Genomic DNA, 17,587 nt, shown 5'->3' with positions numbered 1-17,587 from the left:
GAAGATTGACTCTACCAGAGTTCAAGACAGCATATTCAAGATATTGTGGGAACTGGCAGAAGGATAGACCCACAGTTCAGTGAAACAGAATAGTCCAGAAATAGATTCACACATATGATCAATTGATTTTGACAAAGGTGCAAAGACAATTCAATGAAAAAAATAATAATCTTTTCAACAAATAATGCTGTGACAGTTGAGTATGCATATGCAAAAAAAAATGTAAAAACACCAAACAATAAAAAAAAAAAACCTCCCAGTCCATTTCTTGCATCATACACAAAAAACAAGTCATGGACCTAACACTGTTAAAGTCCTCAAAGAAAACATTGGAGAAAAATCTCATGATCTTGAGTTAAGCCAAGATTTCTTAGATCTGACACCAAAGGCACAATCCGTAAAATAACAAGTATCTAAATTATACCAAATCAAAATTAAGAACCCCTGCTGATCACAGGGCACCTTGGTGGCCCACTTGGTTAAGCATGTGACTCTTGATTGCGGCTCAGGTTGTGGTCTCCTGGTTCATGGGATCCATCCTCTCATTGGACTTAGTGCTGACAGTGTGGAGCCTGCTTGGGATTCTCTCTCTCTCTGCCCCCCACCCCCGCCACCACCCTGCACTCACTCTATTGCTCTCTCCCTCAAAATAAATAAGCAAACATTAATTAAAAAAAAAAAAAACTTATACCATTCAAAAGACACTGTTGAAAAGACAAGCCACAGACTAAAAGAAAATCATATATCTACTGTCCAGAATGCATAATGAATTCTCAACATTCAATAATAAAATGGACAAAATATTTAAAGAGATACTTAACCTGGTGCCTGGGTGGCTCAGTCTGTTGAGCCTCCGACTTCAGCTCAGGTCATGATCTCATGGTCCATGAGTTCGAGCCCTGTGTCGGGCCCTGTGCTGACAGCTCAGAGCCTGGAGCCTGCTTCGGATTCTGTGTCTCCCTCTCTCTCTCTCTCTCTCTCTCTGCCCCTCCCCCGCTTATGCTCTGTCTCTGTCTCAAAAATAAATAAACATTAAAATAAAGTTAAAGATACACATACCATGTGACCCAACAATCAGACACCTAGGTATTTACACAGGTGAAATACAAGTAACAGTAAAATTTATGTTCACAGAAAAATCTGTAGTTAATGTTTATAGTAGCTGTATTTTAGTCACCAAAAACTGGAAGTTAACTAAGTGTCAACCAACTGAAGAAGGAGTAATCACACTGGTATATTCAATGGAATACCACTCAGCAATAAAAGAATGAACTACAATATAGTCAACAACATGAATGAATTTCAAATGCATTACACTGAATGAAGAAAGCCATTTATATGATATTTATGACTATATTTATGTAACATTCTAGAAAAGACAAAACTGGAGACAAAATAGAAGTTGCCAGGGACTAGGAATGGGGGAACTGTGTTGGGGGGGGGGGTGATAGAACTGTTCTTTATCTTGATTGATGATGATGGTTATATAAATATATGCATTTACCAAAACTCACAAAATTATACACTTAGAGGGACAGGTTTTTACTGTATATCAGTTATACCCCAATTTTAAATTTAGGAAAAAAATTATTACATGGGCTACTCAAAGCCATGTATGACTTACTCACCCTTCTCCTTTGATTCCTTTCTAATCAACTCCATCCCCTTCTCCCCCTGATCTTTCTGCTCCTGCCACATTGGCTGCCTTGCTATTCTGCAGTCAGGCCAGGCGCCAGGGCTTGACAGTTACTGTGATTACTGCCTGCGATGCTTCTCTCTGACCTAAATGTCCATGTGACTCCCTCTCTCTTTTAGGCCTTTGCTTACTGGCCTACAGTTTTTACTTATTGAGGCTTACAGAGTTTAAAGTTGTACCCCTCCCTCCTACCAGCCTCCCTGTACTCTCTCCATAGCATTCATCACTTTGTGACAAACTATACATTTTCTTATGTGTGTATTTGTTGTCTTTCTTCCACCCTACTAAAATATAGTTTCCACATAAGCAGAATTTTTTTCATCTATTTTGTTCACTGCTATTTTCCTATCATTTAGAACAATGGCTGGCATATAGAAGGTGCTCAGTAAGAATTTACGGAATTAATGACTGTTAGCTTTAGCCTATTTCAGACTCTTTCAACTAGCTATAAACTGTTGTATATGTGAGTATGACGGGTACTCAGAAGCCCAGAAGATAATGTGCATATGCATGTATTTATGTATGCATGTTGTGTATGTAAATTAAGTCAGTCTTTGATTCCTACTGTAAGAGATTGGTGTAAGAATATATTATTTTTCCTGTTTAAAAAATGTAAGTGCATAGATACTGTCTTTTCTGGGTATCTATCTATAGTTCCTAATTTCACTTCAAAGAAGTCCCCATTTCTCATCCTTCAAATGTGAATGCTTTGAGTATTCATATTTTTTAGTCAAACAAAAAGTCCCAGATCAATTTATATTTCCAACTTATACTAGGTTTCCTTGTTTTGTTACAAACCTAAAATAATGCAAATAAAAAATTATATTTGTTGAGCAAATCAAATTGAAGTTTAACAATGGTATTTACTATGACTGCTATTCAAGTGTAGGTGTCCTTTATGTCATTGTTTTACAACAGTGTTTACTTATATGAGGCCTTTGTTTTTAGCCAGTATGTTTGAAACTTAGCTACTGATGTATGTTTGTTCTTTTTTGCCAGTAAAACTTGGGTATTCACATCCCAAGGTTGCCAACTTACCTAATATCTCTTCATTGTTTTCCACATTGGGACCACTGGTGTGGGATATCTGAGGTCTGTTTTCATTCTGGGGAAAAGCCCTGGAGACTAGGTGCATTGAGGAAGCAGATATTGTCTGCACAATGAGTGGGGTAATGAGCTACTGTTGTTTATTCTTCTGTAGTATAATTGGTTGAGTTCAGACAATAATGTAGCATCTGTTGTTATAGTGTGCAGGAAAATGTCAAAATAGAAGGCAAGCATACAGGTGGATTAAAGGGAAGAACAGGAGGAGAAACCAGGAAATATCACGTTAAGTTCTGATTTAAAGTAGGTGCAGAGGGATTATAATAACGATAATGATAACAACAACAACAACTGTCATCTGTTGAGCACCGTATTGCAGCGTGAGGTTCAGTGCTAGGCACTTATTGAGTGCTGGCCATGTGTCAGCACTTGCTAGATGTTTTACAAACATTACTACATGTTATACAAAAAAAATTGTGAGGAAGGTATTATTGGCCCTATTTATTATATGGGGTAACTGAAGTTCATAAAGACTGTTATATGCCTATGAGTCAAGATTTGAACCTCTGTCTGTCATACCCAAAGCCTGTTTCCTAACCATACATAGCATTTAATTGTTAAAGTTTTTTAAACTGCAGTGTTAGCAGTCAGGATAGTGATTAACTTTGAGAAAGATAATTTTCAGGAAGGGGCAAAAGGACTTTTGATGGCCAGTTATATGGGTATGTTCACTTTTTGAAAATTTATCAAGTTGTATACTGTTGCACACTATCTATATACATTGTACCTTTTCATAGCATATTTCAATAAAAAATTTTTAAATGACAGAACATATGGCTTTGAACAAAACAAAGTTTTATACAGTATATCACTGATTAAAATTTTGTTTAAAAAAGGTTTAAATATGTATTTATATAAAACTATGCATGGAAAATTGATGGAGAGTGGGATGATGAAAAAGTTTTAGAAATAAATGGTGGTGATGGTAATACAACACGTAAATATACTTAATGCCACTAAATTATACACTTAAAAATGGTTTAAAAAATTAATGGTTTAAAAAATCAAATGGTAGCAGTGGCTATCTCTGGATGGTGAATCTGGAAATTAATTGTAATATTTTTCTTTTTCCAAAGGTTATATATTACTTTTATAATCAGGAAAAATATTTTTTTAACTCAAAGACATAGTTTTAAGTTTTTATTTTAATTCCAATTACTTAACACACAGTGTTATATTATTTTCAGATATACAATATAGTCATTCAGCAATTCCATGCATCACCTGGTGCTCATCACAAGTGTACTCCTTAATCCCCATCACCTGTTCAGCCCATTGCCCCACCCACCTCCCCTCTGGTAACCATCAGTTTGTTCTCTGTAATTAAGAGTCTGTTTCTTGGTTTGTCTCTTTCTCCCTCTCATTTTTTTCCATTCACTCATTTGTTTCTTAAATTCCACATATGTGTGAAATCATATGGTATTTGTCTTTCTCTGACTGACTTATTCCACTTAGCATTATGCCATCTAGCTCCATCCATGTCATTGCAAATGGCAGGATTTAATTCTTCTTATGGCTGAATAATATTCCATTGTATATATACGCCAGATCTTCCTTATACATTCATCAATTGATGGACATGTATGCTGCTTCCGTATCTTGGCTATTGTAAATAATGCTCCTGTATAAACATAGGGGTGCATGTATCCCTTTGAATTAGTGTTTTTGTATTCTTTGGGTAAATACCCAACAGTGCAATTGCTGGATTATAGGGTAGTGCTATTTTTAACTTTTTAGGAACCTCCATATTGTTTTGCAGGTGGCCACACCAGTTTGCATTCCCACTAACAGTGAAAGAGGGTTCCTTTTTTTCCACATCCTCGACAACACCTGTTGTTTCTTGTACTATTGATTTTTGCCATTCTTGACCAGTGTGAGGTGATATCTCATTGTAGTTTTGATCTGCATTTCCCTGATGGCAAGTGGTGATGAACATCGGCCATAAAAGACATAGTTTTCAAGAATCACAGTGTTAGAAATAGTCAAATGATCCCATTTAACAGTTTAGAAAATATATATAACTCTAATCCACAGAGGTGGTTTATTCCTACAAGCAACTTTTGGGTAGCCCTTAAGGAACATGTATGTTGAAAATTAGTCTGGAAGTTGATGCTGGAGGGAGTCATACCTCAGAGAAAGGAGTGATGAGTTCTTGGTTACAAGGAGTAGAGCTCCTGAGATTCAGATTCTTTTAGCATTTATTTAGCACATGCTGTGTACTTACCACCATACTAAGTACTTTCACATGTATCATTTCAGTTAACATGTTAGTTTATTCCTTCTCTTATCAAATACATATTGAGCATATATTTTGTGCTATATGCTACTCTTGCAATAAGCAGTAAGACATTTTCCATACTCTTAAGGAACTTGTAAGCTAGTGAGAAAGCCAGACATTAAACAAATAACTATGGTACAGTATGGAGAATGCTGTAATAGACATAGTACAACTGGAATTTAATTTTGATATACACAGGTTTATCTATTCATTGGGTTATTAATATATGACAATATTACTAAAATAACTTAATATTTGAAAATGTTCAGCTGAAACTGGTTGCTGATCAGAACACCAATATTAAGTAAATTCCCTCATGCTAGCCAAAGAAGGAAAGAAAGGAAAGGAGAAAAGGCAAGAGTAACTGGTTTAACTTCCTATTATTCTGATTTTTGAATTATATTTCTTATGTCTCCATTTCTGGGTTATCAGTTCCCCCATATAAAAAACAAGAATATAGGACTATTTAACCAGTGCAACCCAAGCAACCATTCACTAAAGCCTACTATGTATCCAACACCACACTAGGAACTTCACATATATCGTGTTTGTAATTCCCATCTTTTATTATCCCCTTTAAGGTAGATGGTATTATCTAGTGCCTCAAGAAAGAAAATGACTTCAGAGTCATAGAGAAAAATAGCTTTCACTATACACTACAGAAATTCCTTTTTTTTTTAATGTTTATTTATTTTTGACAGAGAGAGAGAGAGAGAGAGAGACAGAGACAGAGCATGAGTGGGGGAGGGAAAGAGAGAGAGGGAGACCCAGAATTCAAAGCATACTCCAGGCTCTGAGCTGTCAGCATAGAGCCCGACTAGGGGCCTGAACTCACAGACTGCGAGATCATGACCTGAGCTGAAGTCAGACGCTCAACTGACTGAGCCACCCAGGCTCCCCTACGCTACAGAAATTCTTAATGGTTTTCTGAAAACCAGTATTAGAACCAACCAAATTATCCTGAATGACACAAAATTAGTTTCTTATCTATATTGGTGTCTGAACAAACTTTGTTTCTTTGCTGGTTATTTTAAACACATTTTTTCTTCCACCCTGTTTTCCCCACCCTCTATAGTTTAACATTTTTATGTGTTTCTTTTTATTTGTAGAAGCTTATTGATTTTCTCCAAAGAACCAGCTTATTTATTGGTTAACTATATTTTTTTTTCTAATGCATTCCTGTATGCTTTAGCTTTATTATTATTTTCCTCTAAGCTTTTTTCCCCACTTACTTTATTGGCTTTTTCCCCCTAGTGTTTCCCCCTAGTCTTTTTTTTTTTTTAAGTAAGCTCTACACCCAACATGGGGCTTGAACTTACAAACCCCAAGATCAAGGGTTGCATGCCCTGCCAACTGAGCTTATTTTTGTTCTTTCTTTTCTGATAATAGAAGAATTTTAAGGCTATGAATTTCCTCTGAGCACTGCCTTGGATGAGTCCCATTAATTCCAACATGATGGATTTCAACAATCATTGTTTTCTAGATATTCTGTATCTTTTATTTATAGTTCCCCTTTATTATTTATAGTTCAGTTCTGTGCTGACAGTATGGAGCCTGCTTAGGATTCTGTCTCTCTCCCCCTCTCTCTCTGCCCCTCCCCAGCTTGTGGTCACTCTCTCTCTTTCCCTCTATCAAATAAACTTTTATAAAAAAATGAAAATTGCTGTTGAGGATTTAGAGAATATAAATTCCAATTTCTCTCATTCATGTTACTTGGTTATAATAGTCACAGATAAATTGAAGGAATATTTTGTTTTTCTATTGATGACAAATTGGGAACATGGAAATGTCAAAGTAACCAGGCAAGAATATAAATATAAGGCTGAGCATACTAATGACAGGCTTACTTATAAGATGCCTCCCGAGTACCAGAGACAAAAAGGTTTTAGTGAATTTCTGCCATAGATTCCTATATCAGAGACCTTCTAATTTCCTTCCAGTGGAGTATCATGAATATGAAACAATGCAATACTGTAGGTTGTGAACCTGGAAACCTAGGTTCAGCCCAACTCTAGCCATCAGATCTCAACAGTTTATTCCATCTGTTTAAGTCTGTATTTTTACCTGTGAAGTAAAGAATTGTGGCCATCTCTAGGTCCAGAAATTGGAACTTGGCCAAGTCCCACAGCAAGTTAGTGACAAGGCTGAAAATAGGTCTACGGTCTTCTGCCTCCAATAAAGCTAACATTTGAATTTCTTTTCATTCCATTCCACTTTGTTTTTATTGTAGTAAAATATATACAACAGAAATTTGCCTTTGTAACCATTTCTAAGTATACAATTCAGTGGCATTAATTATATTCACAATGTTGTGCAGCCATCACGACTATTTCCAAAGTTGTTCATCACCTCAAGTGAATCTTTCCAGTCCATTTTCATGTTCATATAATATCCAGTATTCTACAAACTCTTCAGTCATTTTGACTTGGAAAATGTATGCTTTTCAAATATATTATTTACTTGTATGTCTTTTGTAAATGCTTCTAATAGCCTTAATTCATAACCTACAAAGGAGGCAATTTGGGTATTTGATACCCACGAGCCCCTCAGTAAAAAACAAATTACATTTCTTTTCTATGTGGTTACCTATCAATTTACTAATATGTCATTAAAGTGGGATTTATTTTAATTAATTGCTTATGGGGCTAATATTAAGAAAATGAAAAAGGGGCGCCTGGGTGGCGCAGTCGGTTAAGCGTCCGACTTCAGCCAGGTCACGATCTCGCGGTCCGTGAGTTCGAGCCCCGCGTTGGGCTCTGGGCTGATGGCTCGGAGCCTGGAGCCTGTTTCCGATTCTGTGTCGCCCTCTCTCTCTGCCCCTCCCCCGTTCATGCTCTGTCTCTGTCCCAAAAATAAAAAAACGTTGAAAAAAAAAATTTTTTTTTAAAAGAAAATGAAAAATACATGATTCTATTGTTCAAGCATCAGGCTTGGTTAATAAAGGGCAATAACTTTTTGATGAGTTTCTAGAAAGCAGCAGCTTCTTTCTAGTCTCTCCCTGCCCCACTCTCCACAGTCCTTTCTGTTACACACTTTGACACCTGATTTTTTTTCCCTCTTTAGGCCATTCGACTCTCCTTAGAGCAGGCCCTGCCTCCAGAGCCAAAGGAAGAAAATGCTGAACCTGTGAGCAAACTGCGGATCCGGACCCCCAGTGGCGAGTTCCTTGAGCGGCGGTTCCTGGCCAGCAATAAGCTCCAGATTGTCTTTGATTTTGTAGCTTCCAAAGGATTTCCATGGGACGAGTTCAAGTTACTGAGTACCTTTCCAAGGAGAGACGTAAGTTCACATGCCTATTTTAGGAAATATGTCCAGTGGGAGATATCCCGTCATTAGGGTTGGACAAAGTAGTCCAAGAAAAGTCCAATGGTACAGCCTACTACAAGACCACATGCCTAGGAGTACTTTGTTGCACACACCATTCTCTTCTCAGCCTTTGGAGGAGGTATGTCTTCCCAAGCCAACAGACATGTCCCAGGAGCCTATGTGAGAAATTAGGTACTAAATCTTTCTTCCTTCCTAGCTATTTCCCCTATTCAAGCATCTGTATACAGACTCAAGATCTTTCCCAAGATCTCATCTCTATATACCTCGGAGTAGATCTGAGAATTGTGTGCTTATCAGCTTAACAGTTTGATCAGGGTCAACGATTATAGGTTCACTAGAACAAGTCATGCTAAACCAAGAGTTTTTTGTGATTTGACAGTTTTTGCTATCCTGGAAAGTCACAGAGAATGACTTATACTCATTATGTATCTGTATTTCAGCAAAGTATTTGATAGTCTCTAATGTATTCTGGGGCAAAATAGAGATGTAACTCTATACTTAGGTAGTCTCATTGCTGACTAAATGGTGGTGTCCAGAAAGTGACACCTAGAGTAGACCAGGAAGTTCTATATTCAATCCTTTATTACTCACCATGCTTTTAAGACTTTATCAGATTTATAGATTATGAAAAACAAGATTTAAAAAAAAAAACCTTAAAATACTAAAACAATAGACAAAAATAAACCTATAGAAATTTTACAGAAATATTTAGAGATAGATTCCCACATTAGATTTAAAAAATTAATTACTCATGTTTGGGCTGGAAAGACCATGCCTTAGCAGAAGTTATTGTTGAATTGAGCTGAATAAGCATTAATGTGTTGTGGCTGCTAACAAAATGCTAGATGCATTTTTAGAGGTATAATCCCAACAAGAAGATAATTTAATGGTCCTGTTCAGCTGTGTACAAAATAAACTCCCCCTCAAACAGTCCTTAGACTCCATGCTGAAGCCTGAAGAAAAAAGAGCATGTCTAGAGCAGAGCTGATCGGAAGATGAGGGAACTGGAAATCCTGTCATTTGAGGAACATTTCCTCTGGAGATGGAAAGGCTATGGGAGACATGATTGTTGTCTTCAGTTACTTGAAGGGCTGCCATGAAAAAGAGAGATCTTACTTCGTAAGGCTCCAAAGACAGAACTGGGACCAGTGATTTCAAAGTTACAGGAGATGAATTTGGCCCCATATAGGGAAGTATTTTCTAAGAAGGGAGTATCTTGGGTCATGAAGTAGTGATTTTCCTGTCATTGGAGATAACCATGCACTACTGAATGATCCCTTTCCAGCATTACTGGACATACATGGGGAAGGATTCATTCCTGATGTTCCTACTTTAACTGGGATAGGGCTTAGACTAGCTTACCTCTAGGATACATAGTAAATCTTAATATTCTTTGATTCCATTTTGATCCAATAATGTAAACTCTAATAACTTAGACTTCATCTAAAACACAAAAGCAAGAATTTAATTAAGGTTCATCTTAGTCCCTCACAGTGGCTGTCAGATTTGCAGAGTAGAGACAGAAACCAGTGGTATATGTTTAGCTCTACCACTCAGCCACAAAATCCCTAGGTGGGATGAGGATCCTACTACTTATATCTCAGCCAAGGACACTGGAATGGACTCCAGGTGCTAGCCATTGGTTCCTCTCTCACTAGCCCCACCTACTGCTCCAATCTCTTCCTCTTTGTTATATATAACACACACAAACATGTCCCAGGGAACACATGCATGTACGTGCTCTGTGGACTGCATGGCCAAGTAAAAAACTACTTTAATTCTGACACTGAAGTTAAATTCTAAGTGTGTGAACACTTAGGAAAGAACCCCTGTCAAGGGGTTCAAGATCAGCCTGGTTCTCATACTTATGTTCTGTGATGAACATCTCTCTTAAAGAACTTACAAAACTTAGGAACTAACTTAGTCCCTCCCAGCTCTTGTTTGTTTGTTTGCTTGTTTAAATTTAAGTATAATTAACATATAACCTTATATCAGTTTCAAGTGTACATTATGATTCAATATTTGTGAACATTGCAAAATGATAGCCACAGTAGGTTTAGCTAATATCCATCATCACACATAGTTACAATTTTTTTTTCCCTTGTGGTGAGGACTTCTAAAATCCCAACCCTTGGTTTTAAGGCACTCCTCTTCTGGGCCTTTCATCTGAAAGTGAAAGTACTAAAAGAGAGAAAGTCTAAGGAGCTGCTGGCTTTTAAAATTAAACTTTTTTTTTTTTCAAATTAATTTTTAAACCCAATTACTGGGAGTAGCGTGGGGGGAACAAGCTCTAAAAATTTTTTTTTTTAATTTATTTTTGAGAGAGACAGACAGACAGACATAGGAGCAGGGGAGGGGCAGAGAGAGAGGGAGACACAGAATCCGAAGCAGGCTCCAGGCTCTGAGCTGTCACCACAGAGCCCAACGCGAGGCTCAAACCCACAAACCATGAGATCATGACCTGAGCCGAACTTGGACGCTTAACCAACTGAGCCACCCAGGCACCCTTTTTATTTTAATGGGTTTTTTTAGTTATTTTTGAGAGAGAGAGAGAGGAACAATCTCTAAAAAGGCTGAGTTTTATGGTTAGTATTAATGACTATATGGTAGAAATGCAGACTGTACAAAGTTGCTATTGTAAATAACCAAGGGAACTGTGAAGTGAAATGCAGAGGTTTTTGGGCCTGCTATCTGCCCACCTTGAGCTCTACTGACTGAACACTCAGCCTTTTCAGTACAGACTATGTTAACTATGGATTTGCCCTAAATCGAGGGTCAGTCACCTAGTTTTAGAGAAAATTTACTCTTTTTTTAACGTTTATTTATTTATTTTGAGAGAGAGGGGGAGAGTGCAAAGGGTAGGGACAGAGAGAGAGAGGGAGAGAGAGAATCCCAAGCAGGTTCCATGCCCAGTGCAGAGCTCGACCCAACACAGGGCTCGATCTCACAACTGTGAGATCATGACCTGAGCCAAAATTAAGAGTCAGATGCTCAACCGACTGAGCCACCCAAGCTCCCCAAGAAAATTTGCTCTTCATTTAGATCTCAAGCATTCACTCTTTACACTGCTGAAGAATGCTATTCAATCTCGTTAACAGGCTCTTCTAATGTTCCTTTCATACCTAACCCCATTTCTATCTCAAACCCTATCCCAAGGCCAGTTTAGATCAAGTTGGGCCCAGCTCTCCAGAGGAAAAGTTTAACCAGAGGCTTGCTTCTGTAAGAGGATTTTTCTAAAAACCTATTCTGATCATTCCCTTTCTTGTTTAAAACAAACAAACAAACAGAAAAACCTCATTAATAGCTCCTTATGGACCTAGGATAAGGATAGACCCATTAGAATGTTTTCAAAAACTCTCCATAATCTGACCCATACCTACCATTCCCACCTTAAGCTTTGCCTTTCATTACTTATTTCCATCACCAGGAGATGAGATTGCTCACTATTCACAAAAGACACGAGAATGTCTTGCCTCTCTGCTTCTGTATACTCTGTTCTCTTTTCCTTGAATATCCACTCTCCCCACTTTTCCTGGCTTGTTTAATGTCATCTTTTAATGCCCAGCTCAAATGTCATCGATGCTCTCTCAGAAGCCCTTCCCTTCTCCCAGGCTCCTCAGCTCTGTACCCATTGCAGTTTGTACATCCCTCTCTCATATCACTTTTCCTGTTGTTCTATGATTTCTTACAAAGGCTGTCCATATCATGTTCATGTCTATCTCCCCTGAAGTTCCCAGAATGGTACCTCACACATAACCATTTACTTGCTGTTGTGAAATGTTAATGATCTCGGTCTGTTCCTAAATCTCTGATTCCAGAGTGAACTAGAGAAGCTGTTCCAAATAAGAACAGATGCCATAGGCCCACCCAGATTCCAGACCCAGACCTAAACCCAGAAAGCCCACCCAGGACTCACTAGACCTCCTAGAGCCAGGGGTAGGGTGAGAGTTAATAGCCCTTCATCCTTTTCTAAATGCTCTTTCAAGTCAAATGACTAGTGTTTTTGCAAGGCTATTCTGTAACAGCCATCTGTGTCTGCAAGGATTAGGATCTAATTTGTAAAAGTCATCTTAAATTACAACCAAACTAAAGACTGTTAAAAAGCACATCTTAAGACCTCACCTCTTTAATAACAAATAACATAAGACTTAACTCCAGGAGTCTTATTGTGTCTTCAACCTTTTCTCCACAAAGCAGAGACTGATTTCTCACCATAGGATGGTAAACGTTCTTCTGTGCCCCCACCCTCCAATCAAAACAATACTTCATGTTAAGATTTCCCAGCTGTCCAACTATTTACTAAATGTCTGGTGGGTATGCCACTGAATTAAGCACTGTGGGACAAGCAAAATAGCAGCAGACACAGGCCTTTCCCAGCAAAGCTGATTGTCAAGGTGCTGGGAACATTGAGTTATTTGATTTTTGTTGTTGTTTTGCTTTCTGTTTTGCTCATAACAGTTACCAAGAGAAGTAGTATTCACTACCAGAGCTTTAGTCATTAATCCATACCTCTTGGATGTGTTAGAGCCATGTGAACATCAGTGGCCCATTTGCTTACTTGGGCATTGCAAGGTAGTTGGTAGTGACATAGTTGAGTCCTAAAGTTAAGGAATGATCCTAACCCCTACTACTTACTACTCCCCCTGCCTCAGAGTCAGTAAGGGGCCCCTGCCATCTTCTCAGTTCCCTTCTGGACCTACTGGGTACTGGCCCAGTGCCACTCAGTGTGAGGTTGTCAATATCCCCCAACCTTCCTCTTTCCTTTTCTCTCCTTCTTTCCCACCCCTCCTGTTCTTTCCAATCCCATTTTACTCTTTTTATTCTCCTCCCTTCTTTCCACTCTTCCCGCCTCCTTTTCTTTTTATACCATAATTCTTTCCCATTACTGTCTCCTCTGTTTTCCTTCTTTTGCCAACTCAGAGAAGCTCCAGCTGCAACTGGAAAGTGTGGTCTTTCTGTTTATAATATGACTGGAGAATACTAGGAAAGGAGGGTGGTAATGGCAGATTGGCTTCAGGACTGGTGCCCTGTGTTCCTTGTCACTTATGTAATCACACAGCCCTCATTCTTGCTCTGAGAGCATTTCTTCCTCCAGACCTATAGTTATGAACTCCCCAAACAGACAAACATGGATACATTCAGAAATACAGTATCAGACATTTTATATTCTAAAACAAAGTAATGAACGTATTTGTATTTTTCTCCTGCTTTCTAGTTTTTCCCCGTCCATAAGTATAACTTATAATTTTTTTTCTTTCTCTTTCTAATGTTTAAAGGAACAAGACAGTGAATATAAACAAGCTTCTAGCGGAATAGGCCCTTAGTTAGTAAAGGTTTGTTTAAATTAACTTTGTGGGGGGAACACCTTACAAATTTAGGATATGCAGATTCCTTCCTCTGTTACCCATCCACCTTTATTACATTAAGCATTAAGCTCAGTGCTGGAAACACAGGACTGGAAAATAATGACATAATTCTTGCCCTTGTAGAACTTACAGTCTGTATCCACAAACTACTGCTAGATGATGTTTGACTTTATCGATAACACAAGGATATCCTTTTTGCCAACATAAGGAAATAGAAGTAGTTTAATTTGTATTTCGTTCATGTATTTGTTCTTCCATATGACAAAACATTTGCTGAGCAGCTACTCTGCCAACCTCCATACCAGACGCTAATGATACAGAAATAAAAAATTGTTACTGACCTTGAAGAGTTCATATTCTAGTGAAAACACACATAAAGCAAATTGCATTACAAATTATACCTACAGTTGGAAAGACAGGTAATTTCACCCTGCAGTGGTAAGGGAAGGCATTATAAAGGAAATAAATTTGAACTGAGTCTTGCAGAGAGAGATGTTGGCTGAGTAGAAACAGAGCATAGTTAAAAATAAAAGTTTTGGTTGCAGTTCGACCTGTATCTGAATCCCACTCCATCAGATACCTGCTGTGTGACACTGAGCAACTTACTTGACCATGCTGAATGTTTATTTCTTCACCTTTCTTTCTTTGAAAGAAAAATAATAACATCTATCTCAGAGAGTTGTGGAAAGAAATAAGAGAATGTAAACTGTCCCTACCACATAGTAAATAGTATCTGTTGTAATTACCTTAAGTGGAGAGAGGCAGAAGAGGTAGGAAAGGCTTACAGCTAAAGAAAGCATGGTAGCAATGAATTCTTTCTTTAGAGCAATGATGGGTACTTACGTTAAAAATACCCAAATGCTCTAAACCAGACAAAATAATGTATCATTACATTACATTGGAATCGTTACTATATTTGAAAAGGATCTCAGAGATATCAAAGCAATGCTGTCATGTTACAGATGGAAGAATCAAAGCATAATAAAATGATGCACTTTACTTATGTCACATGATCAATTATAAAAGCAGAACCAACACTAAAACCCAAGCTTTCTTATGGCCATTGCTTTTTAAGATCACTGGCTTCTTGGAGCACCTGGGTGGCTCAGGTGGTTGAGCTTCCAACTTCGGCTCAGGTCATGATCTTATGGTACATGAGTTCAAGCCCCACATCAGGCTCTGTGCTGACAGCTCAGAGCCTGCAGCCTGCTTCAGATTCTGTGTCTCCCTCTCTCTCTGCCCCTCCCCTTCTTTTTTTTTTAATTTTATTTTTTATTTTTTTAAGTTTACATCCAAATTAGTTAGCATATAGTGCAACAATGATTTCAGGAGTAGATTCCTTAGTGCCCTTTACCCATTTATCCCATCGCTCCTCCCACAACCCCTCCTGTAACCCTCAGTTTGTTCTCCATATTTATGAGTCTTCTGTTTTGTCCCCCTCCCTGTTTTTATATTATTTTTGTTTCCTTTCCCTTATGTTCATCTGTTTTGTCTCTTAAAGTCCTCATGTGAGTAAAGTCATAGATTTTTGTCTTTCTCTGACTAATTTCACTTAGCATAATACCCTCCAGTTCCATCCACGTAGTTGCAAATGGCAAGATTTCATTCTTTTTGATTGCCGAGTAAAACTCCATTGTATATAAATACCACATCTTCTTTATCCATTCATCCATCAATGGACATTTGGGCTCTTTCCATACTTTGGCTATTGTTGATAGTGCTGCTGTAAACATGGGGGTGCATGTGTCCCTTCGAAACAGCACACCTGTATCCCGTGGATAAATGCCTAGTAGTGCAATTGCTGGGTCATAGGGTAGTTCTATTTTGAGTTTTTTGAGGAACCTCCATACTGTTTTCCAGAGTGGTTGCACCAGCTTGCATTGCCACCAACAATGCAAAAGAGATCCTCTTTCTCCGCATCCTTGCCAACATCTGTTGTTGCCTGAGTTGTTAGTGTTAGCCATTCTGACAGGTGTAAGGTGGTATGTCATTGTGGTTTTAATGTGTATTTCCCTGATGATGAGTGACATTGAGCATTTTTTCATGTGTCGGTTGGCCATCTGGATGTCTTCTTCATGTCTTTTGACATGAAGTGTCAAAAGTGAATAGAAGTGTCTATTCATGTCTTTTGCCCATTTCTTCACTGGATTATTTGTTTTTTGGGTGTTGAGTTTGATAAGTTCTTTATAGATTTTGGATACTAACCCTTTATCTGATATGTCATTTGCAGATATCTTCTCCCATTCTGTCAGTTGCCTTTTAGTTTTGCTGATTGTTTCCTTTGCTGTGCAGACGCTTTTTATTTTGAGGAGGTCCCAGTAGTTCATTTTTGCTTTTGTTGCCCTTGCCTCCGGAGATGTGTTGAGTAAGAAGTTGCTGCAGCCAAGGTCACAGAGGTTTTTGCCTGCTTTCTCCTCAAGGATTTTGATGGCTTCCTGTCTTACATTTAGGTCTTTCATCCATTTTGAGGTTTTTTTTGTGTATGGTGTAAGAAAGTAGTCCAGGTTCATTCTTCTGCATGTCGCTGTCCAGTTTTCCCAGCACCACTTGCTGAAGAGACTGTCTTTATTCCACTGGATATTCTTTCCTGCTTTGTCAAAGATTAGTTGGCCATACGTTTGTGGGTCCATTTCTGGGTTCTCTATCTGTTCCATTGATCTGAGTGTCTGTTCTTGTGCCAGTACCATACTGTCTTGATGATTACAGCTTTGTAGTACAGCTTGAGGTCCAGGATTGTGATGCCTCCTGCTTTGGTTTTCTTTTTCAAAACCGCTTTGGCTATTCGGGGTCTTTTCTGTTTCCATACAAATTTTAGGATTATTTGTTCTAGCTCTGTGAAGAATGCTGGTGTTATTTTGGTAGGGATTGCATTGAATATGTAGATTGCTTTGGGTAGTATCGACATTTTAACTATTTGTTCTTCCTATCCGGGAGCATGGAATCTTTTTCCATTTTTTTGTTTCTTCTTCAGTTTCTTTCATAAGCTTTCTATAGTTTTCAGTGTATAGATTTTTCACCTCTTTGATTAGATTTATTCGTAGGTATTTTATGTTTTTTTGTGCACTGCCCCTCCCCTTTTTGAGCCTTATCTATCTCTCTCAAAAATAAATAAACATTAAAAAAAATTTTTTTTAACCCTCCAGTGGTTTTAATGGCCTACCAGAGAAAGTCCAAACTCCTTACCGAAGCATACACAATCTCACACCATCTCCTCTTCCTGCTCAGTTCTTCTCCCCTGCTCCCCACCTCCCATGCAGTTACTTCCCTACCACATTCATCTCATCCTTAAGCCACAAAAAACTGCTTGCCTGAGAGAAACCAACAGGTGTCACTCAGGTGCAAAATGCACTCACAGATCTACCTTATCCCTTTTCTCGTCAGCTTTGGGAGGCAGCAAGGCAGTCATTGTTAGTGCCAGTTAGAGAAAGTGGGGGCCTCAGATACAATGGCTTGCTTGAGAGCATACATCCAGTTCATGACCACTGAGGACTAGAGACGAGGCCTTTCAATTGCTTTATTTCCAAAAGTGATGTTGTAAGGAAAGATGCTTGTGGCATATTTTGACCACAGGACGCTTGAATTTATAGGTTGAAGTCATCTGCTAAACTGTTCATACAATATTTACAGAAAAAAACTAAATAACAAAACATTTAAAAGAATAATATAGTTACTTCTAAATAGGTCTATATGTGAAACTAATCTGGTATATTAGCAGTCTAATTAAAGGGAGAAAATGCTATTTCTAGCAAGAGTGGTTTATATTTCTTCAGGTTAGTCATTTTGTTTAAGAAATGTATTATTTTCTTTTTTTTGAAA

General features: G+C 38.1%; 1 protein-coding gene across 3 annotated transcripts in view; it reads left to right on the top strand.

The window, feature by feature from the left end:
- Positions 1–17,587, top strand: part of FAF1 (Fas associated factor 1) — a 519,809-nt gene that overhangs the window by 470,054 nt on the left and 32,168 nt on the right. For all 3 annotated transcript variants that reach the window (XM_043578729.1, XM_043578731.1, XM_043578730.1), the window contains one exon: positions 8,142–8,357. In XM_043578729.1, the coding sequence (XP_043434664.1) occupies positions 8,142–8,357 (216 nt within the window). The remainder of the gene's footprint in view (positions 1–8,141; positions 8,358–17,587) is intronic.

The sequence above is a fragment of the Prionailurus bengalensis genome, chromosome C1, assembly GCF_016509475.1.
Source record: "Prionailurus bengalensis isolate Pbe53 chromosome C1, Fcat_Pben_1.1_paternal_pri, whole genome shotgun sequence".
NCBI lineage: Eukaryota > Metazoa > Chordata > Mammalia > Carnivora > Felidae > Prionailurus > Prionailurus bengalensis.
The sequence above is the reverse complement of the archived record's forward strand: the minus strand, read 5'-3'. Positions and strand labels throughout refer to the sequence as shown.